Below are 23,488 nucleotides of genomic sequence, written 5' to 3' on the forward strand. Positions count from 1 at the left end.
TGAACTGGAATAACCAACAATGTAAAAATGGCTCCTGGACCCAAAAGGTAGATTTCCAGTCATTTTGATCCCTGCAGTTTAAGAAAGAGTTGCTGTTTGCCCCAAAGTTAGTATGGAAATGGTAAATTAGCCTTCGCTAAGCATACAGAAATCTGAACATCAGTTTCTTGTCTACTGTGTTACTGTTTTATAAGTGTCTTAAGATTTTTTTTTTCTTCCAATAATAAGGATACTATTTTAACAATCATAAGCAAAGTAAACCCTTTGTACTTTAAAGCAATGTCCAGTCTGGACAGCACCAAAAGTTGGTTCTACTGATAATTCAGAATAAATTACTTTTATTTTTCAGTACAGAAGATGAAGTACAGGTAGGGAACAAACTTGGATTCAGTCACGGCTCATACAGCAACAAAACCCGTAAGGTCCGCTCTTCTCTACTGTAGGTAAAATAACATCATTTCAAGTTGAAATATTAAGTTCCAATTATTAGTTAGCTACTGGAACATATGCATGCTGATATACATAGGAATCTTGGTTTCAAGCTCCCACAGGTGGAAAAAAACTGTTCTACCATTTATATATATTTATATATATATTTATATAATCATTTATATATCACCATAAGAATAGAAAGAAAGTACTCTGAACATAAAATTTGTACTTGGGAATTTTTTCTTCTAGAAATACATTATGTCTGTATTAACAGCCCTTTTTTCTGGTACAGAATGCAACAAGAAAAATTATTATTACCTTATGTTAACTGCCTGACCAATATTAGTCATAGCTGAGGTCATTATTTCAGTAGTAAGGCTTTCAGCAAAACTGACTCCATCTTGTCCAATTCCACTGTCAGCTGTCACGCTTGTGTAACTCAGCTCTCCCTCTGCTTTCTCAACAGCTGCAGGAGCCACCTTGTCAGGAAACACTGTCTTCTGTTCTACATCAACGTGGATTTTGGGAATATCAAGGTGCAAGACTCTTGGTTTTTGGCAGGCACCACCCAATCTAGAATGAAGAAAATGCCTCACTGGAAAGGAGGAACTTTGCGCAGGTAAGTGAGGAGATGCACTTTCGGTACAGCACTGATGTTCCTTCATACTGCAGCATCTACAGACAGTTCCAGAAAAAGGAGACAGTTTGTCCGTATATGAAAGCCTATCCCCATTTTTTCTGTTTTCAGCCACCTGGAGAACAGCAGATTCTAAACTCTTTTCTAGAGTATCATCTGCTACCTTCCTAGCATATTGTTCTATAGCTTGAATTATGCCTTCACTGTAGCCATTTTCATTTAAACTGCCCGTACTATGATACAGTTTATGACTGGGGGAGAAAGGAAGAAGTGTTCTAGAAATTCGTATTTTAACAAGATCTCCTGTGACTTCCTCAAGTTCAGTCTTTTCATATAGACAGGAATCTGTCAGAGATTTTGGTAAACATGCTCCTGATATTTTCAATTTCTTCCTGACATCACTAGTTATGTTGCAAGCAAGGGATTCTGAAAAGTGTAACAATTCCGTGCAATCTGTTCTCTGCGCGCCAATACCCCTTTCGTAAGTTTGCTCCTCACAGTGATGAATGCTGCTTTTTGCTTGCTGTGCTGCATCTTTATTCACTGTTTTGATCAGCTCCAGTTTACCATTTACCTGTGCATTTTGCCCAGGAAACACCGTCGTGTTGCATCTCAATTTCGTTTTCCTAGCAGCTTGCCGTAGGCCTGACTTTATGGACCTGTAAGCAAGTCTGCTAGCATACTGATCCATCAACAGTTCAGGGTTACCACCTTCTCTTTTCAAAATACGAATTATGTGATCTGCGTATTCATCCGTCACACTTTCACAGCTTGGGTACTTGGAAGTCAAACCCATCGTGCCTGAACCTTGTGGTAAAGAAAGTACAGAGGAATCTCTCTCACCAAGACACTGGTCCCGCACCGGACCACACCACTCCTTTGAACTAGAATCTTTATCATCTTTTCTCACATAAAGGCAATCCACTTGACAATTAACCCGCTTCAACCTCAACAGTTTACAATGCCTTGATTTCACCATTTTCTTGGCTTCGCTGATTACTTTTCCTGCCATATCACCTGCATAATTCCATAAAGAGCTGCACGTTTCTTCTGGGGTATTTATAAACGCTGGATATCCACATATTTTGTTTTGCGTACTTAACTGAACCTGTCTACCAGCTTCTCTTTCATTTGTTTTATCATCTAAATGGGAAGCAGCCATTTCAGTCGCTACTGAAATTATCTGACTAGCTAAGTTATCTGCATACTGAATAGTTTTTTCTGAATGTTCCTCATTCTCAGCAACCTTTTCAGAATGATCTTCATCTTCACTACTTTCTACTTCTTCAGAAAGTGACCGCATGAGTTTCAGCATAAATTCCTCCTTTTCCAAAGAGCCGTGTTCACTTTCAGACAAACCTGCAACAGATGGATTGTATGGTGTAGAAGGTGGCGTCGCAGGTGCAAATTCCTTTGCTAATTCTCCCTTGAGTTTCTTTGATAGTTTTCTCAGGTTTCTTTCTGAACTAGCTTGACACGGTACTAAAGGAGTTGGCGGGGGCGTGTCAGGCATTACACTGCTATTTCCATCTTTGATACTCGACTTATCAGCCATCTGCAAAGCATCTTCACTGCCGAACATCACTGAAGAGAAGCTATTTGCATGCGGAAAGCAATCAGCTTGCCTGTAAGTCAAAGGTCCCGCTGGTGGTTTTTGAATATCGTGATTTTTTGAGGGCTTGTTTAAGTGTGTCATTGAGCAGCTTCCTGCATCAGTAAAGTCCTCTAGAACAAGCCTAGCAAAAGTCACAGTGGAACAAGACGGTGGCGATTTTGAAAACCTGTGTCCTTTTTGTTCCTGCCAACAATCTTTAGATTCTGAAACGCACTGAACCGAATTAGCTGGAGTAAGAAGAAATTTAGAGGGATTATTCAAAGGCATCTGTTGTTGTTCAACAACTACAGAAACATTACTTGGTTTCTCAGCATCTTGCTTCTTTATCACACATTGTTCTTTTCTACTGGTATCTGCATAAGTCTGTGAGCCCACATTACATGCCGAATTCTCACCAGCGTTGCATAACACAGTTTTACTTTCATCCACAGATTGTTTTATGATGTATTTGGCCAACTGATCTGCAAACATATTCTTGGGGACATCTTCACCAGTACATTGCACATACGTTTTTTTATCTACTATTTTTCTTGACAAAAACTCTGTGTACTCTTCTACTGCTTTTGTTACCCGAGATGAGGTTATGGCTTCATAAGCCTCATTTACTATCACATCTACCATAGTTCCAGAGAAACTATTAATGCTTTTTGACCCACTTGTTAATTCTGAATTAGTGCTTATTCCAGACATGTTACTTGATTGTTTGGTATCGTTTTGGTTATGTAAGAGCAATGGATTATTTTCAGTACTTTGATTCTGATCTGAAGTTAGGTATATATTTCTGAAAGAAGAGACTTCCTCCTCTCTTTTTCTGCTCGTGAAAAATGGATGAGAGCAGTCGTTGTACACTTTCATATTGTTATCAGAATTCAGAGCAGTGCATACTTTTGCTTTATAAGCATCAGAGGAAAACTGATGTTGACAAAGAGCTCTTCCGGCTAAGGGCACAGGTATTGAACTTACAACACCAGAGGTACAAAACAGTGCTTGCTGTACTGTATATTCTTTCTTGGAATCTTGGATTGGATTCAGTGCTACCCTGTCATTAAAATCTGGCAAAAACGTGGAAGTCCGTGTTGACTCTAACATACTTTCTGCACTCACATATTTAATGTTGTCCATGGAAACACTGATGGCTGCTTGTGTGGTGAAGGTCACATCAACCTGGGATAGCTCAATAAAAGCCTCCTGAATGACAGATTCAGACAGATCTCTGGCATAGGATCTCACCACCTTGTCTTCATAATCAAATGAAGAAGGCTGTGCAACTGTAGGTGTCGAGGGGTATGAAAACTGGCATACTTCCATGATTCCTTCAAACACAAGTTCTTCAGCAAGGTCTGCGGCAAACCGTGCAACAGTATTGGTAAATATTTGCTTCTTCACGTGCCGCAGTTCTTTCAAAGCACCAGTTATAGCTTCGCTCACCAAAAAGTTTGCTAGCCCATTAATGGCACGCTCCTTCAGGGAGATTGCTCTCCGTCTTCCAATCTCATAGAAAGCCATTTGAAAGACCGAAGAAGTCAACCTAGCAGCCAAGTGACAAAGTGCGTTGGTGCATGAAGAAACACCTTTTTGCAGGTCCTTAAAAGCACTGCCAAAACTTTTTTCAACTAACTCAGTTGCAAATTTTTGAATGCTATCTCGAATTATTGATGATTTATGCTTAGATTTCACTTGTTTATCTGGCTCCTTGCTAGTTTTAATTTTGAGATCTGTAGCTTGACCTTCTTCTTTCACAGCAATCCTGTTGCATTTGGAATCATTTCCTGCACATACTTGTTCCGATGAAGAGTCAGAATGAAAAACAGAACCCAGTATTTCAAATGAAACACTATCAGCATATTCTGAGTAAGTATTATAAAGTGCATCAGGGTGGTTTTGACCTGTCTCGTCTCCACCAAGACTCATACGACACAAGCATTCAGAAGAACCACAGCTCCCTAGCGGACTGAACGCCGATGATCTAATAGGGCTGAACAAGCCCCCGTTCTCTTCCCCCGATGTTTTAACTGGGCGAGGGGAATCAGGGACATCAAAAACGCTGCTGTATGGTGATTCTGGTTTGCGAGGAGTTGGTTTCTTTACATTGGCTGGGAGGGTAGGACGATCAAACTTGAATTTCTGAGGATTCATTGTAATGCTTGTAGAACACAGTTGTTCATGGGCAGCCCTCCTTTTCTGGGAGGGATTCCCTAGGACGGGATCCCTAATAGCTTTACCAGACTTTTCCAGGGTTTGTTCTAGTTCATCAAACTGATCAAAACTATCAAAAAATTCACTGACTTCTGAGTCTGAATCCTCTATACCATCTTTCACTACTGGAATTTTTGGTAGCTGGAGCTTTGCTTTCAAGCTTTTCTGATATCCTTCTTCATCTAAGAAAATAATGGGGCTTGGGCTGGAGCAATCTGACTCTGAGGATTCAGCTGGAGAAGAGGAAAACAGCGTTTTACATAACAAATTAACACCTTGATCAGAAGGATTATATGGCTTATAGAAACTCCTTTGTATCCAAGGATCAGAAATTGAGGTTGTAACTGAATTTTTTACTGAAGACATTTCCTTAAGTCCCAAAATATCAATCAAAGCAGAAGATCTTGCAGATGACTTTCGACGTACAGAACCCACAGAGGTCTTTGAGTCAACAGCTTCTAAACATTGAGCAGGGATGGTCTGTGAAGCAGCATCTCGATGGTTTCGAGTAGTAAAGCTGCATGTACCTGAAAAGAAAAAAACAACGGCTTCAAAACCCAGAGTTTATACAGAAAAGCAGAACACTTTGGACAGACTTTGATAGCAACGGCTGGACTTCCAATTGTTACAATACACTAACTCATCTTTCATAATTAAAGCAATATTTTTTTCCAAATCCTATTATACTAACGATTGAAATTCATGGTTTTTTTTGTTTGTTTTGTTTTTTTGTTTGTTTGTTTTTTTAGCACAAGGTAGAACAAGATGCTATTTTATCTGCATGTGACACAGAGGTTAGAATTTTTGGTTTATGATTTGGTTTATGAAACTGTTGTGAAAAGAACAGCCTCAAAAATTAAATTTACAGTTGTATAATACCCCTTTACAAAATACAAATGTAAAAAATATATATTTATTTACATTATTTTCTCATAACATTCTGACAGCCTAAATTTCAATTAAAATTCTTACAACAGCATGCAATAACTTACCAACACTTTGCGTCTTTGAAGGTTCATCTTCATCTAACTGCTCAAAAGCAGTGACAAAATCATCCTCAATTGAAGAGACTGACTGATTAGTATCATCATCTTCTGTACGGGATGTCTCTGTTCGATGTTTTTGCAATGATTTTTTTTCAATTGCGTATCTTAGGCCTGTGGTATACTTGCTCAGCAAGGTAAATACATAATCTGCTTTGATCCTTGGGAATGAAGGAGACAGTCGCATCACACAAAGCACTTCAGGAAGCTGATTCTTGAAAAAGAGCAACAAGAAAACCAGTATAACAATCTTTGAATAACTTCAACTGTCAGGAATAACAACAGATTCCCTCAACACATTTTATGAACAGTAAACAATTTACAAGTATTTTAAAGCTAAGAAAATAAACGTCTAAAAATTTAGACGTTAAAATCATTTGGCATTTTAATGACCTCTGCAATCTGAATAAGTCATTGCTATAAGACAAAAGAGGTTGTATAATACAACCCTGATAATATGCAGTCATGAATCTATTTAAAGAACACACGTGTTAAAAAATCCATAAAGACAGAATTTCAAGAGCATGTTTGTGCTGAACATTATTTCAGTTTACAGATTATATGTTTCAATATATAAAAAAACTTGTATGCAACATGATTTAATTTTACCATGCAAGGCAACATTGCATAAAGTTGCTTTAACAACATGTGACTGGAGAAGAAAAGAACCCACTGAGTTTTATGAAGACCTGACACTCTCATAATTTCTTGGCATCTCTGTTTCAAGGGGGGAAGTCTGCAGAAGATGTAAGCTAGAGCAGAGCAGAGCAGAGTTGTCAATTTAACAAGTTTCACCTTCTTTCCAAATTGGCAGTAAAAGGGACTATAGTTGAGCAAAAGGACTGGATCAGCATTGTAGATATTTTGAGTTAATAATACAGGTACTTAACTGTACTTGAAAAAAACAATTGAGATTTTCTAACATTCATTTTAAGCAAAAAAAAACAAAAACAAAAACACAGAAATGTAACATTAATACTACTGCAGCCCAAAAATACAAGCTAAACAAAGCATGATATTATTAAACTCTTTAAGAGGCCAAATAATACCTCTTTAAGGCAATATAACTCTGTACTTCAGACACAGAAGACAACAAAATATTTACCTGATGTTTTGTTTTTACCAAGGTCTTCTTTACATCTTTTAGAAAAACAACCTCGTTTTCTTTTAGTTTGCACAACTGAAGCGATTTCAGAACATCTGGAAGCTCTGCAGAAACAGCTGCCAACTCCTGATTTTCATATATGAAAACATTGAGAACATGAAGTGAAAAAAACTAAGTGAAAAATAATGAAGAGGTTTTGATCTCATATCCTCCCCAAATATTAACAGCTGCTACTTTTGGTAAAGCTTCTCTTTTATCCACTATTTATTACTCTATTCTCTACTTACTCTCCTGAGCTCTGGTATAAAACTCTTTTCCACAAATAATTCAATCCACAAATCTTTAACTTGCTCTTCTACCAAAAGAAGAATTTCCAGTGTTTCTCATGGGACAGAAAAGGCTTAAACGTCACAAAGACGAATCTTGGAAGCACCAAAAAGCAACTGCACATTGTACAAAGTACCCAGATACATTCAGAAGACTGATCTCAGTGGATCTCTGCATGCTCTTAGCATGCTTTATTGGAATGGTGCTATGGTCCACTATTATAGAAAAAGGAACATTGGCTTTTTCTTTTTCAGCATTATCTCAGATACTTTTATATTTATTGAAAATACAGAGAAGGCTTGTGAAAGATTTATGTTTGTTTTTTTTTTTCAAAGCAATCTAAACAGTACGCATCTATATTGTACAAAGCAAGTCTTCATAAACCTATTCAGCCTGATTTTTGTATAAATGTCATCTAACTCTATATAATTAAATAGCTCTCACCCATACTTGAGAGAATATTTAGCAAGACTATAACTTTATTAATTAGCAATACAGGTACAATTCTGAACACAAATGGATTCATAGTTTCTATTGTTTAACAGACGTTTTAAACACCAGCAAACCATTACAGCAATCCCTACTGAGATCTAGACAAAGTGTGGAGTAGTACTACAAACACGTTATGGTGTTATACTGACATGCAAGTTGCGCAAGAGAAATAAATCCTTAACTTCTTAAAATTGTATGACAACACCACTAATTGGCTACACTTCCCTCTTCAAATATTTCCTCATCTAACTCTCCAGAAATAATAGCAACTCCATGGCTAGCAGTCAATTCAGAGAACTTCTAGCTTTGCACACTGCAACTGTACTGTATTAGTAAGCACAAATATTAAGAAAGTCGTAAGCAAAAATATTGATAGTTTTTAACAACAACAAAAAAAACTACATGCAATTTAAGTATGCCACTTCAGACCATTCCAATACAAAGACTCCTTCAGGCTGTATTTAAAATAGATACAGAAACTCTAGTGATGACGTTAAAATAATTATATTCAACCTCTCAAACCTGTTTAAAATTGTTATGCTTCTAAATGCTGAATGTAAACATACTTCATTTCTCAAAAATCAAAACTCCTCTATCCAACAAGCTGTGTACTACTTAGAAGAAATCACCAGTGCTGAAGCACATTGTTTTCCAATCCGGATAGACATGCCATACCTGCAAATGTGCAGTATCCATCTCTTCAGCAAAACCTATAAATGTAATCTGTAGAATAAACACATGAACAATATTAAAGAAACAGAATAGAACTTTGTAGATTTCCTAGAGAAAAGTAGAAGTGTAGCATATTTTATCATAAAGTTTCATTCTACCACCAGAAAAAACATACATTTGGGTAGCTTAACTTGCCTGAACAGTAGTGCAGAGTCTTACATATAAACAGTTAACACTATAATATTTGACTTGTAAATATCAGATCAGGCTAAAGGGCACATACAACATGTAAAACCCACTACACAGAACATTTTCTAATGGCTTATGGGCTGGTATAAATTTATCAACCCATACATGTCCCATTCAGTCTATTAAAATAAACATGATTTAGCAAAGATCAGTGCTTTAAGCTGTACACATACAAACCAGTTCCAATCTAAAATCTGTCCATGCTAACAAACTACAACGCATTTGGATATACTGAAGAGAGTACAGTGCTAACACCTAGACTATTTACCACGTGAACTGATTAGCCTCAGGCCAAAAGACAGCAGGTGTGTTTTAATCCACTTCTTTGTATGCAATATCCAAATAGAATAACCCCTAAATTGAAAGGATTAAAATATTCAACCCCCAAAAAAAGCTCTTGTCAGACTCAAGAACCTGGTATATGTAAGAAATGTCAACCATACCTATGGTTTTTGGGCTTGTAGACAGGTGATTACAGTCTCCTATTCTGCCTACAGGCATCTTGTATCATTCAACACTAACAGATCAAAGGCAGCAAATCTTTTGTATTATCTTCATTCTTTAGTGTCAGCTCATGACCTATGTTACAACCACCTGTTCAAACTTTGTTTCCAATGCCAGAGTTCCTCAGTTCTCATTTAATATTTCCCTAATGACTCATCAATAGCGTAACTGCATACTACTAAAAAACCCAAAGCATTTATTTTCAAAACAAGGTTGTAATAACTGGTACACAAAGAATAAATGCTTCCACTGATATCTGCAGTTAAATGTGATAAGGCTTGGATTCAATTATTTTAGAGCACTATGCAATAGAATGGATTCTTCATATTCAAGTCACAGCTCACATTAGGTTGGAAGAGACCTTAAAGATCAACTATTTCCAACCCCCTGCCATGGGCAGGGACGCCTCCCACCAGACCAGGTTGCTCAAAGCCCCATCCAGCCTGTTCTTGAACACCTCCAGGTATGGGGCATCCCCAACTTTTCACATTAAATTTTTGACACCTACTCCCTGTTTATATAAAGTAGTCAAATGGTTCTCACGCCTAAAATTAGCAAAGCACACCTCTATGCTTATCACTTACTAATCGTTTTAGCAACTTGCTTGTGCATATATAGGAACTACGAAAGAAGTAGAAAAAGAAATGGCTGAAAAACAATTGTTTTGTAGTATATTTGAGTTTCAAGTAAGTTGTATGTTTTGTCACACAATGAAATGATAAGCCTCCTTTCAAACTGAAATCATACTAAATATTAAAAATTCTGATTTATTTCAGTCAGTGTCATGCTTGAAAACTCCTCTGCCCCCCAAAAGCATCTTTTTCTTTACATCCACTTATCCTTACTTCAGTTATGACAAAATCCTAAATGAAACACTTTGCAGTAACATTCCAAAGAGCTCTTGCTAAATTACAATTCTGCAGCACCATATTCACTGTGCTAACTATGAAACAATCCTTTTCAATTGATACATCCATCAGCTCCTACTTTTTTTTTTTTTTATCCATACAGTATCCGGAAGTGTCCTGGTTTCAGTTAGAACAGAATTAATTTTCTTCCTAGTAGCTGGTGGAATGCTGTGTTTTGGCTTAGGATGAGAAGAGTGCTGATAACACCCCGATGTTTTAATTGTTGCAGAGCAGTGCTTATACCAAGCCAAGGACATCTCAGCTTTTTGCTCTGTCCTGCCAACAGGCAGGCTGGGGGTGCAGTAAGAGCTGGGAGGGGACAGACCCAGGACAGGTGACCCAAACTAGCCAAAGGGGTATTCCATACCATCTGACGTCATGCTAAACAATATATAGGGGTGGCTAGCCGGGGGGAGGGGGCCGGACTGCTCGGGGTTAAGCTGGGCATCGGTCAGCGGGTGGTGAGCAATTGCATTGTGCATCACTTGTTTGTACATATTATTATTACTTTCCTATTATCACCATTGTAACATTATTATTATTATTGTTATTATTATTTTGTTATTATTATTTTCCTGTCTTATTAAACTGTCTTTATCTCAACTCACGGGCTTCACTTTCCATTTCTCTCCCCCGTCCCAGAGAGGGAGGGGGGAGGGTGAGCGAACGGCTGCGTGGTGTTTAGCTGCCAGCCGGGTTAAACCACGACAGGAAGACACCTTTCAATTCCTACGTCTTTTACCTGCACAATACCTACAATATGAACTGAATTCCTCCACAGAAGAGGCATGAAAGAATACCAAGCTATTTAAGGACTTAGAGGAAGAGCAGTTCTCTGAATAATATTTTAGGAGGCTTTAGGGTCTGTTGATGCTCGTACATCCATTTCTTAGCGGGTACACCATTTCTTAGCGGGTGTATGCTCTTTTGTCTTCTTACATGTCCTTTTCTCCTCCTCAAAATAGTAATTTCAGTCCCTTCCATCTCCCAGAGAATACTTCATTGTGCAAGACAGGGCAGCATGCAGGAGCTAGAGCTTTGCATTGATGAGGGCTAACAGGTCAGTAGGAACACTGATTAGCCAGCAAACTGCCATCAAAGAGACCACACTACTGAGTCTGCCTATTTCTGCCTCAGTGACAACATTAATTTAGATTTATTATGACTAAACTCCAGTTTTCAGAGAAACGTAGTATCGTTTGAGATCACAAACATTTCTGAAAATAGTGCAGCCATTCAAAAGTTGTTGGGGAGTAGGCCAGGGAGATAGAAGGGCCAGCGATCAGTAAGACAAGCCTATGCTATAAACTAAAACTAAGCTATATAAAGCTATATATAAGCTATATATAAACTTAAAGTAAAACTAAGCTATATTTGAAGGTTATCAAAATCCATGGGCGCAGAGGTGCTCAACTGAAATGGCACAGGAAGCCTAAATCTAGTTTTTGTAAGTTTAAGCAATTACCTTCACAGTCCTAATGATTTCTTTTAATAATTTTCTGTATATAGATGTCTTTCTCTATATTTTTATAAGAACAAAAAACACCTGTTCTGTGGTCCTTCTATCAACCCTCTTACATTTCAACCACAAGGCTCTTAATTGTTTGAGCTAATAAGGTAACTAAATATAGAAAGCTATCATTCTCCATAGGGACCATCGTTACAGGCATACCAACTGCTGCCAGCTACTTGCTATTTAGCAATTTTTGCTTTAAAAAAAAAAAAAAAAAAAAAAAAAAAGAGGGGTGGTTCATCTTTCACAAGAACAGCTCCTTGCCTGCTCCCTGAACACATTTTCCAGTCACCAACCTCACTATCCAGCCAGTCTGCAACACACCGTAGAGGTCCAGGCAATCCTCCCTCCCCTCTGCTAGGCACACTTCTAATGCTACTCCTTATCCAACTACCAGTCTTCCTTAATGATTTTCTGAGCTTTTTTTGCTTCATTTCCCCATCTCTCTGACCAGTTCAGGTCACCACCCCCTTCTATATGCTCCTTGTTAAGCCTGTCAACTACTCAGTAGCCTTCTAAAGCTCTTAATACGAGATACACAGTACATGTTGCTTCTTAGCTCTTTATTTTCCCTTAGACCAGCTTCTCCAGTCTTATAAATGAAACAGCTCTAGTCATCCTCCTCACAGCTCAAGATTTACCTGTATAGTCCTGATTTCTGTCCAGGCCTACTTTTTTGTTGTTGTTTGTTCATTTGTTTTTTAACCCTTTTTCCACCACCAGACCTTGTTTAATTTTTGGCCTAAATATTCATATACAAGAAGCCCTGAGCCACTGTACTGGATCAGCTTTTCGTGCTGAGCACAAGGTAAATATGAATAATCCACTAACGTTCATCTTCAGACCTGGATCAAAATGCTCTGCTACTTTTGTTAGGGTACTGTCCATACAACCTGATCACAGTAGTGCTCACAAATGCGATACACCCAGTTACACAATTCTTACAAAGTCCACACGTTTTGTTATTTAGTTTCACAAAGCAGAGAAATGTCGTCTTGAAATGTCACAGTTGTTTTCAAGACTACAGTGACTGAATTCAAGAATGACAATTTGGGGTAGAGAGTTAAAAGCCAGTAAGTTGCAATATTGCTCACATTCACTATTCCCATTCTGCTGCAAGCTAAGTAACTTTCTGCCATACCCCAAAAATATATATAAATATTAATATTAAGCCAAACCTCAATAAAATGATCTTGTTCTTCCCGATTTACACATTCATCTGCTGATATACTGCATAACTCTTTCCTGCTGTGTAGCAGTGACTTCATAGACTGCAGAACACCTTCACCAAAACTCTGAAAAATAATGGAAAAAAATAAGACAAATGTATTTTCAGTTTTGAATACAGGGTCTATCCCTTACACTCCCACAGGTTTCCTTACTATAAGTACCGTTTCAAACAATTCTGTACACAAACCACCAGTTTTAACCATTAAATTCCACATCCTGAGTTTAAACAGATAAGGTCTTTTCTTCAAGAAAATTTTATTGCAAAATAAGTTGTCTGTACTTAAAAATAATAATAATAATATGGTGAGAACATGTAGACTTGGGAAAAAGAAAACAGATGAATCCAATAAGAAACACAAGCCCCACCCATTCCTTGGAGCCTGTACATGGAACTTTCCATCAGCTTTTCCTTAAAGAGAATTAAAAGCAAGTTTAGCCAAGAAATGTTATAGAGGTGGCTTCACCACTCAGAGTGGAAGAAAACAAATATAAGAACACAAGAACCACCCTGCACTTTCTCCTTTCCCATTCTGTGAAAAAATAAAGAACTTAATTCTGTGCAATTATTTCTTTTAACATTTCTTATTTAAATTTATGGTGACATGCAAGCATGGCTAAAAAAGGTTTAAAAATGTAGGAATTTCTCCCACTGTAAGAAAATGTAGCAAAACAGAAGTTATCACTGCTATCTGAAATCAAATAAAACAAGATGACAGAAAAACTGAAGGCGTCCTCAACTTGTAAGAAAACCAACCTATAATATCCTCTCACTTTTATTTTTTGAAAGTCAGCCACCTTTTTTTCTTCAATTTTCTTTTTAAAATTGTCTTCTCTGGCAAGTAGAAAGATTAAGAAGTAAAAATAAGACCACAATGTGCTTGTAAATTGTTAATCTAGTTATCTATTCTCCGTGTGATTGCCCTGATAAAAAATAAGTGAGAAATGCATCAAGTTTACAAGTTATTTCAAACCTGCATGGCTTCCTAAACAACAGTACAAGCACTAGAAAGCAAAATTTAGTCAGAGAAGGCTTTGCATTTCTGACAATCCCACAGCGAAATAATCTCTTTATGGTAAAAACTGATCATATACATCACAATTAAACCTCAAGAAAGATGATTCTACTCTGAAAAAAAAAAAAACAAAAACAGTGTTATATACTACTGCACTAGAAGCCCAATTAGCATGGCCAGTGTTACCACACTTGTGTTCATCGTAATATGGAACTAGGAAAGCATTTCTAGAATGGAGAGACAAAAGCAAAATTCAGGACCCCTGAAATTACCAAAACGTATTTCAGAATGTTAGCAAACAAGGCTAGGACAGCAATGGCCAAGTGACATTAAAGCAGTTAAAGTAGTCATTTTTATGGAAAAGTAAGAGATGGCAATGCAACTGAAGCATTTTGGACTGCATTTAAGGCAGTTTGGGGGTCATTTGAAATAAATTTTAAATTTATTCAAATAATTCTGACTTTCATCTACTCCTTTGTCTCCATATGTTTATTTGCAATTTTACTCTCACATGTTGCATACAGATCTCCATACTTTCCAAAATACGCAGACAATGTCTCTGAGTCTTTAAATCATCCAGATTTACAGGTGGCTGCAATGCCAATAGTGCTCAGACACTCTCCCTCAATAAATCTAGAAGCACGCAGTCTCTCCCAACTCATCCCACAGAAAAGTAATTTCTGAAGTCAAACCAACATGTTGAAATGTCTCATTTCCAGCTTATACAATAACTTAATCAGTCACAGCACTTAAAACATTAATAAAAAAGTCAAACATGACCTGCTAATTTTCTGCAGGCTAGAAGTAGTTCAGTCTGACAAGTGCTGAAGATTATTCTCTAGTTACTGGGCTTTCTAAGGCTACGAAGTATCGATATACATCTTACTTACATGTAAGTATTTTCTTCCTTAATGAGTTTAATATTTCAAAAGAAAAGACAGGATGGAAAACTAGAACAGAAGTATGGTATTAATAATCACTGTAGTTCAAGTTACTAAATTCAGAATTTTGGAGAATATTAGGCTGAATACATAAGAAAGAAACGTGCAGCAATCTGAAAAAAAAAAAAAAAAAATCTCCCTCAGGTCTGGAAGAACTATCAAGCAGTACTATATGAAGGTCTGGCAGACCCCCTGCTACAACACCCTTGCCACGCAAACTCAACACACACATTGACAGAGGCCCTACATGACTGAAGAGATCAAATATACTGACTTAAGGAGTGGAAGGAGGTGATGTGTGCTTTTAAAATCGTATGAATCAATATAAAAGAGCTTAGAGCATGGAAAGAATAAATGGATACAGAAATTACCAGGCAGAAGATAGATATCATCTCCCTCAACTATATTACGTTCCATAGGTTATTGACACTGAACCAAAGAGAGAGTTAAAAAACAAAGAGCTTGTAAAAGAGCTGCTTCCAGAAAAGAACTGGCCTAGACAGAGCCAGCAAAGCTGTTTGGTTTTTTTTGATAAGGTAATAGATGTGGGCCAGTAACCAAAAACCAGCTTCTTCCAACTCAAGACTGAGGTCAAGTATCATCTGCATGAATAAGTATAACAAACAAAACAAAAAGAGTAAACGTACAGATGAACCTAGTAACTCAAAGCAAGCAGGCATCATCAATTAAGAAGAGCAACACCATATACAGGAACAAATTGTTCAAGGTGAGAATAGTTTGAAATGCAAACCTGTCAAGCACAAGGGTATGTCCTTAAAAACTAATAGCAAACATTTAAATAGAATTCTGAATTCACAAGCTGGGAAACAAGAGACCTGACTCTCTCTCAATCACGATATAGCAGTGAACAATCAATATGATGCAGCACTGAAAATAGCAAACGTGACCCTTGCAGCATCCTTTACCAGAACTGACATCATTCCAGTCGCTGAGCGCATCGTCTGTAATTGCACATACCATATCATCCAAACGTAAAAAGAAGATTAACTTGCAACAAGCACAGAAAGGAGGACTATGAAGGATAATCACCAGAATGCAGCAGCTTTCATACAAAAGCACACTAAAACCTTGGCTTACAGTTTCCAAAAAATCAAGGTTAACAGAGAAGAGACTTACAACTGCAAATACACCATGAGGGTGAACATCAGCAAAAGGGAAAAAAAAATCACAACTATTTAAGGTGAATACTGACACCCATGAACAGGTATAAATTCGCTGTGAATAGTTTCAGTCTGAAATTCATAGAATTAATCATTACAGCAGTATGGTTCAAAAAGGTTTAAAATGCAGATGACACCAAGCTATGCGCATGTGTCGATCTGCTCGAGGGTAGGAAAGCTCTGCAGGAGGATCTGGATAGGCTGCACCGATGGGCTGAGGTCAACTGCATGAAGTTCAACAAGGCCAAGTGCCGGGTCCTGCACCTGGGGCGCAATAACCCCAAGCAGAGCTACAGGCTGGGAGAGGAGTGGTTGGAGAGCTGCCAGGCAGAGAAGGACCTGGGAGTGATGGTGGATAGTCGGCTGAATATGAGCCAGCAGTGTGCTCAGGTGGCCAAGAAGGCCAATGGCATCCTGGCTTGTATCAGGAACAGTGTGACCAGCAGGGCTAGGGAGGTGATCATCCCCCTGTACTCAGCTCTGGTGAGGCCGCACCTCGAGTACTGTGTTCAGTTTTGGGCCCCTCGCTACAAGAAGGACATCGAGGTGCTTGAGCAGGTGCAGAGAAGGGCGACGAAGCTGGTGAGGGGCCTGGAGAACAAGTCCTACGAGGAGCGGCTGAGGGAGCTGGGCTTGTTCAGCCTGGAGAAGAGGAGGCTCAGGGGCGACCTTACCGCTCTCTATGGGTACCTCAAGGGAGGCTGTAGCGAGGTGGGGGTTGGCCTGTTCTCCCACGTGCCTGGTGACAGGACGAGGGGGAATGGGCTTAAGTTGAGCCAGGGGAGTTTTAGGTTAGATGTTAGGAAGAACTTCTTCACTGAAAGGGTTGTGAGGCACTGGAACAGGCTGCCCAGGGAAGTGGTGGAGTCACCATCCCTGGAAGTCTTCAAAAGATGTTTAGATGTAGAGCTTAGGGATATGGTTTAGTGGGGACTGCTAGCGTTAGGTCAGAGGTTGGACTCGATGATCTTGAGGTCTCTTCCAACCTAGAAATTCTGTGATTCTGTGAAAATCAGCATTAGGGGATTTGGGGGTTCAGGGTTTTTTGTTTGTTTTGGTTTTGTGTTTTTGGCTTAATCTCCCTTCATTAACTCTGAGGCTATAATTTGAAAACTTCTTCATATTACCAAAACTGTGCTTTTGACAGTGGAGGACTGGATTCAATTTCAGAGAAAACCTCCTATCTAACAGGCACTGAAAGCAAGTTCCCTCAACTCCAGCCTATGAGACACTAGGCTAAATTAAAAATTGAAAATCTGATAGTCTCAGGGACTCGCTGATAGGCGTAGATAAGGACAAGAGGTCATCTTCAACAGAAAGATGCTAATTTGTTCTTCTAAGTAGTACAACTACTACCAATATACATCTACTTATGAGAAAAAAAAATAAAAATAAAAACAACAACAACAAGCTACCTAGAAAGATCTACTTGCTAGGTCTGTGTACTCCTTCCTCACAGCAATCTCAACTTCAGATGTCTGACAGGAAACCCTACTTCCATAGTAAGCTTGAAATCTGTGTTCACTAAGTTATTCTAGGGGAAAATACAAATATCCTAAATTGCATGCAGAGCAAGACAGACCTCAACAATCACAAATCCGCATCACTTCTCCAGCTTAAAAGAACAACGCAGAGTTTTGCTTTGTTCCCTTTGTAGACCACAAATCAAGAAGTCATTAGCTACAGATCCTTCACAGTATGACTAGTGTACAGTTTCTACCAGTAATCTCAGGAACTGTTTTATACAACTGCTCCCTAAAAATTTCAAGCAACCAAATAAGCCTGCAAGATGTCTGTAACACTGGAGAAAGCTTTGGCAAAGCAAGCAGAAATTTTCCAGGAAATACTAAAGGTATCAGAAAAAAAAAAGTCCCATTTTTTCTTCCATTATCTGCCAAGAAACCAAGTCCAATGCTGGCGAGTCACATTTACTCTACTCTTAAGTAACAAAAGAGCTCTTCTTGACTTCTTGTGCTGTAAGATTTAAATGGGCTTATTATTTTGAAGTCACTTTGTAAAAATGGAAACCTGAACTTTCAATGTGCATACCACAACCATGCACTGACTTCTACAGCTACTTCAACATTTCTTTTTGAAGTATTATGAAGACAGGACTCAGACTGTGAGCTGTGAATCAACAGCAGATGAAATATAGCACAATTCTGACCACCCTACTGCCTGGCTCTGTGAGAAAGAACGAAAGCTCCCTGCCATAAGCTAAGTAGCTGCCCCTCAGGGAAAAATCAAGAGGAGGCCGCTACAAATCAAAACACCAGAGTCTGGCTGAATGAAAACAGAGTTCTGTGAGACACCTGGGAAGGGAGGAATTCATGCCACTGGAACCACACGGACCAGACTGCTTAATGGCTATTCACAGAACTAGTATTTTAGGCAACCGTTAGTATCTGTGAGGAATTACTGGTCACTATCGTTATTAGAGAGAGGTTTCTGCAATGCAAAGGCCTAAAAACCTACGGGGTTTTTGTCTGTTGTTATGTTGGGGCTGTGCATGTTTAAATTGAAGAGTAAACAAAAAGGGCAGATTAAAAACATCCTCTACAATTCACTCTATCCTCAAGCGTAAAATAACCTGAATATTGTTAAATAAATAATTTAACTGTAGTTTATTTGTAAAACTGTAAAAAAAAAAATTGTATACAGTATGTCTTAAAGTGAAAGAATATCACCCATAATTAGAAACTGCTTAATGCATGGCAGTTATCAGAAACTGGAACAAGTGATTCTCCGCCTGGCAGTCCCATAAAGCTCATCTTTGCTCTCAAGCAATTCTTACAGGACCACATAACCTGACTCTCTAAAAATCTTTTACAAAACAATGCAGTTTCCAGGTGACAAAATTCTTTCTTGCTCAATTTCTCTTCAGCACCATACAGTTTTAAGTCAGAAGTCAAGGAAGATCCAGAAAAATACTCATCTGCATTCAACTACTTTGAGAAATATCATTGGATAAATCAATTTGTTCCTTCAGAATAAACTGCCGTGTAATACTTTCATTTGAGGAAGTTGCAGTTTATTTCTCTAAACTGAAGGGAAAAATAAAAAGAATAAATAAATACTGTTCAAAAAATCTTTCACAAGCACGAGGCAGACGTTACGTTTCACCAAAGCACTGCCCAGAAGTTCACATAAACATAAAGATAAGACAGAACGGAAACAAAGATATAAAGATACTGCAATAAGCCGTAACACAGATTTTGCTTTCAATGAATGCTATGTATGTGTATTTTAATTTGTTACATATAGATGTGAACCAACAATCAAAATAAAATAGTTATATTGCATAAACAAGGTAAATTTTAACATACAAATACATCACAGTTATATCACATCACCTCAAAACAAAAAAGGAAGACAAGAGGCAAAAGCCTTCTACCGATTATTCTTTCTCACAGTTCTACGATGCTATATGCAGAGAGCAAGGACAGTTTTTTGCCTCTTTGAAACATTACCGAAGTTAAAACTTAAAAAGCAACAAACAAAAAATCCTTAACGTTCACTTAGGTTATTATTAGACTGATGCAAAATCTATGAAATTATTTTTTTTAATGAGTTACCTTTTTCACAGACGTTCTTGGTTTCATTCGACTGCCCTGAGCCCTTGCGTACGTATCCATGATTTTACCAGTCTTAGTATCCAATGAAAGTCAGCTCAAAATACCTACAAAAAACATTTACACTTGATTATTTTTATGGTTCCCTACCTAGTTAGTAATACACTTTGAAAATGCAAGTAGAGAAAGTAGAGAGCCAAAAGAAAGAAAACATATTTTGGAACTAAGATCAAGTAGCACCCCATCCAGATTGTTGCCCTTGGAAAATACACTGCCTTAACTTCAAATGAGGCATAAAATGTAAAATGAATGGTAACAATAACCCCCACACACATATTACAACTAGTTCATAAACGTTTAACTACATTTCAATGGTGGAAGACAACATTATGTGAAATATTGTTTCACTACTGTTGAGCCTTGAGTGAAGCTCATCAGCAGGTTCTCGTACCACACAAGGCACTGGAACCACACTTCAGCAATCCAGAGGGGAAACATAGTTCTTACCCAGTCAGCCAACTGGCCTGATTCTTTCTGTCACCTACAAGCATTACAGACAAACAGCACGCGAATCCTGTTTAGGGTAACACACATCCACGAGCTTCTTCTTGCACTGCTCTGGGCAGTCCCGCCTCAGCTGACAAAATTCAGGGGACCAAGGATGCATTCACCAGCACTTCACCATGATCGGTCAGAAGAGCTGCTGCTTAAGCCAGCTACCCTTATTGATCTCAAACCCAATTCTAACAACAAATATATGTATCTAGGAATGAAATCTAAACAGGTTTCACAATTTTCTGTTTAATTCACAGCAATGAAAAGAAACAAAATAGTCTCGTTTCACTCATCCCTATATCCCCTCAAAACAGTGATGAATAAAAGGCATTAATGTGCAGCATGTGCAGGCCTTTTAAGTTGTATACAAGTTTTGATACTTCATCTTTCTCGATGGTCACAGAATTTAGCCAAGAAAAGACTCCTGGACTAACCAAAACAAACCAGATAAGGAGCATATCAAATTGACTGCAAATAAAAAATAAATACAAATCAATATATCAGACCATAGAGAACCAGCTAACCAGCCTGGTTTTCTTGACATCACCTCAAGCACACACACACTCTGTACAGGAACAATCATGGGTTTGTCCTTGTAATTTAAATAAGGAAAGTAGTCCTGACAGTAGTACTGACATAAAGTCATGGTATTCTTCATCTTCTCTCCCCCATCAGGAACTATAAAAACAAAGCCTCCTCACAGGTATAATAATAATGATGATTGCATATATCTGTACACATTCCACCATGATTTCTGCATTCCTTCATAAAGATTAAGTTGTCAGAACCTTCAAAAAAAAGTTACACCTACATAAACTGCACCATTTCCATTTCTGGAGCACAGCATCTCACTTAACTAGCTTTCTCTCAAGTTTGGAAAATGAAGACAACAACATGCAACAGATAAGCAAACAGTATACATGTACATATATATAATCTGTATATGATAAATTCAAATAAACAAATCTCAATCATAGAAAACTTTTGTGGATGGAAGATTAAAAACATAACGATGCTTCTGTTTAGATTTGCGTGTTAAAAGAACCGCCATGAAGTAATAACAAGCAAGAAAAATAAACCCACCTTCCGTTGTCCCTGCTGCTCTACCTGAAGTGGCTAACCCACTCACTGGGTTAATCTCATCACACCGGGGAACCACTCCGACCACATCCTCGTGCTCAGAACAGCCATCTCTGGGACAGCTGGTTTCTCACCCAGGCTCTAGTCCTACTGCTCCAGCTCTGCCATCCGCAGACCAACCATTCCTTGCAGCAATTCTAACAAAGCCCGACACAAAAATCATGGAGATGACTTCATAACCACGTGGGTTCCAACAGCATCTACTCAGGTACAGCGCTCCACAGCTTCACCACCTCCAGACAGCAGGTTAAGCGTTATCCTAGAGCGTCAGTGAGCACACACTGGAGACCCAGGCACCCTCACTGAGCCCCCTGCAGCATCATGTACCTCGTGGAACCAGCAGCCTTGTAAAGCACAGTGCAAAGATGCCAGAGAATAACTCTACTGGCTTACCCCTGCCTCAACTCGACACCAGAGCCATTTCGTCTTATCAGCATCCTGCCCTACACAGGTTCCCTCCACCAGCTAGGGTATCCCACATCTGTCACTCATTTCAGAGAAATCTCAAGGGTCCTGCTTGTCCAGGAATACAACACAGAACAAAAATTGACAATGAATAAAATTATTAACTGTTTTCTACAGTACCCAAAATTTCGAACTAACTAGAAAGGAAGCAAAAATACTGACAAACAAAACAGCCTGGGAATAGTTTGTACCTTATGTAAATTAAAACCTAACATTTATGGTAACTTCTACTTCTTCATACTGAATCTGACTATTAGATTACATTTCCTCCTACTGTAAACTCAACAAAAAGGGGAATAAATGGCACAAATACCAGATGGAAGAGGAACAAAACTTTCCTGGTTCTGAAAAGCTATCAGCGCTCATTAAACAAACATGGGAATAACTGATAAAAGCCCATTTAAGCATCTCTGTCTTTCTAGCAAGTTTTATTATGTTTTCTTTAGCAAATCATTGGCAAAATGATTTTAAGCTTTCTCATCAAACCACATAACGAGCATTCAGCTAGCTTCCCCAATCTTGTTTGAGTGCATGTAACAGGCAGAATTCAGGAGCCAAATCAGCTTAACTGCATTCAAGAGGAATTTTGCCATGAACTGTAACTCTTTATCCAAATTTATCCCACACAACTTCACTGGAAGTCAGTGTTCACTGACAACCATTAGCAAACAAAAAGGAAATCTTTTCTGTCATTAAGCACAAGTGTGCAGAGCAAATCTTTTAAGTAGCTATATGGACACGTACACGTGTCTATGCTGCATGGCCGTGTACATGTGCACGTCTATGTCACAGGTATACAAGGGCTTGAGGCATTTGAAGTGTACATGCAGTAAATCTGAACTCTACATAATAAGTTCTTATTAAGTTTCCTTAATGCTTTTTTTCTCTGTTCTAATAATTTATCACTTTTATTAATTGGGTTGGCAGCCTTGAAACAGTCTATTCATAAAAATAAACTGTCTTGACAACAGCCACATCCACACTAACTGGGGTAGGTAAATACACCTGCGTTAGAAGTGTTGTATTCTTTGGTCTTGCTTGGTTCTCTCATTTTTTTGCTCCCTCATTTCAAAGACGTATGACACAAACACTAAACTTCACCAATTTCAAGAGAATCCTTCCTTTTCTCTGGCTAGATCATTGCTAAATATTATTGCCCCTACCATTCCCTGGGACTGGACCTATTTCTCAAAATACAGCCTTGGAAAAAAAATCATTACTCCGGTACCAGAAATATCCATTAATCTAGATTTATCTAGATTTCGGGAGGACCATGCAATTAAGTTGCTGTACTTTATTGTGTCACGTGTTTCGTGCATAACTAAACCATTTAAGGGGGGTGATGTTGTTTTCCAAGCAGCAGCATTTTTTTAATCAAACTTACTCCCTCTTAGAAAGACCTTTACTATAGAATACCTTATTTAGGAGGCATTTTTTTTCAGCTTATAATCATACCAAATGATTAACAGGAAGATGGAATAATCTAATTCACATTATTGTGTTTCCTCACTGAGTAACACGTTCCAACACCGTACTTTTTCAGCTGCCCACAGATTTTTAAAGAATCCATGAGGGATAAGAAATTACAAGGGATTGACCGAGATGGCATAACTCAATTATCTAGCCTCAAAACTCACCTTGCCTAAGGGCCTGGAAATCCACCTGGAGAAATGGAACAAAACCCTCTCTAGAAACACT

The 23,488-nt window shown here is 38.3% G+C and overlaps 1 protein-coding gene across 3 annotated transcripts in view; it reads right to left on the reverse strand.

The window, feature by feature from the left end:
* AKAP11 (A-kinase anchoring protein 11) overlaps positions 1-23,488 on the reverse strand; it is a 43,745-nt gene that overhangs the window by 19,690 nt on the left and 567 nt on the right. For all 3 annotated transcript variants that reach the window (XM_082765463.1, XM_082765462.1, XM_082765461.1), the window contains exons 2-7: positions 19,634-19,737; positions 12,872-12,988; positions 8,523-8,570; positions 7,029-7,154; positions 5,873-6,137; positions 751-5,407 (exon numbers count right to left, since the gene is read on the reverse strand). In XM_082765463.1, the coding sequence (XP_082621589.1) occupies positions 751-5,407; positions 5,873-6,137; positions 7,029-7,154; positions 8,523-8,570; positions 12,872-12,988; positions 19,634-19,693 (5,273 nt within the window). In that variant the 5' untranslated portion in view covers positions 19,694-19,737. The remainder of the gene's footprint in view (positions 1-750; positions 5,408-5,872; positions 6,138-7,028; positions 7,155-8,522; positions 8,571-12,871; positions 12,989-19,633; positions 19,738-23,488) is intronic.

This window comes from Aythya marila, assembly GCF_965140915.1.
Source record: "Aythya marila genome assembly, chromosome: 1".
Taxonomy (NCBI): domain Eukaryota; kingdom Metazoa; phylum Chordata; class Aves; order Anseriformes; family Anatidae; genus Aythya; species Aythya marila.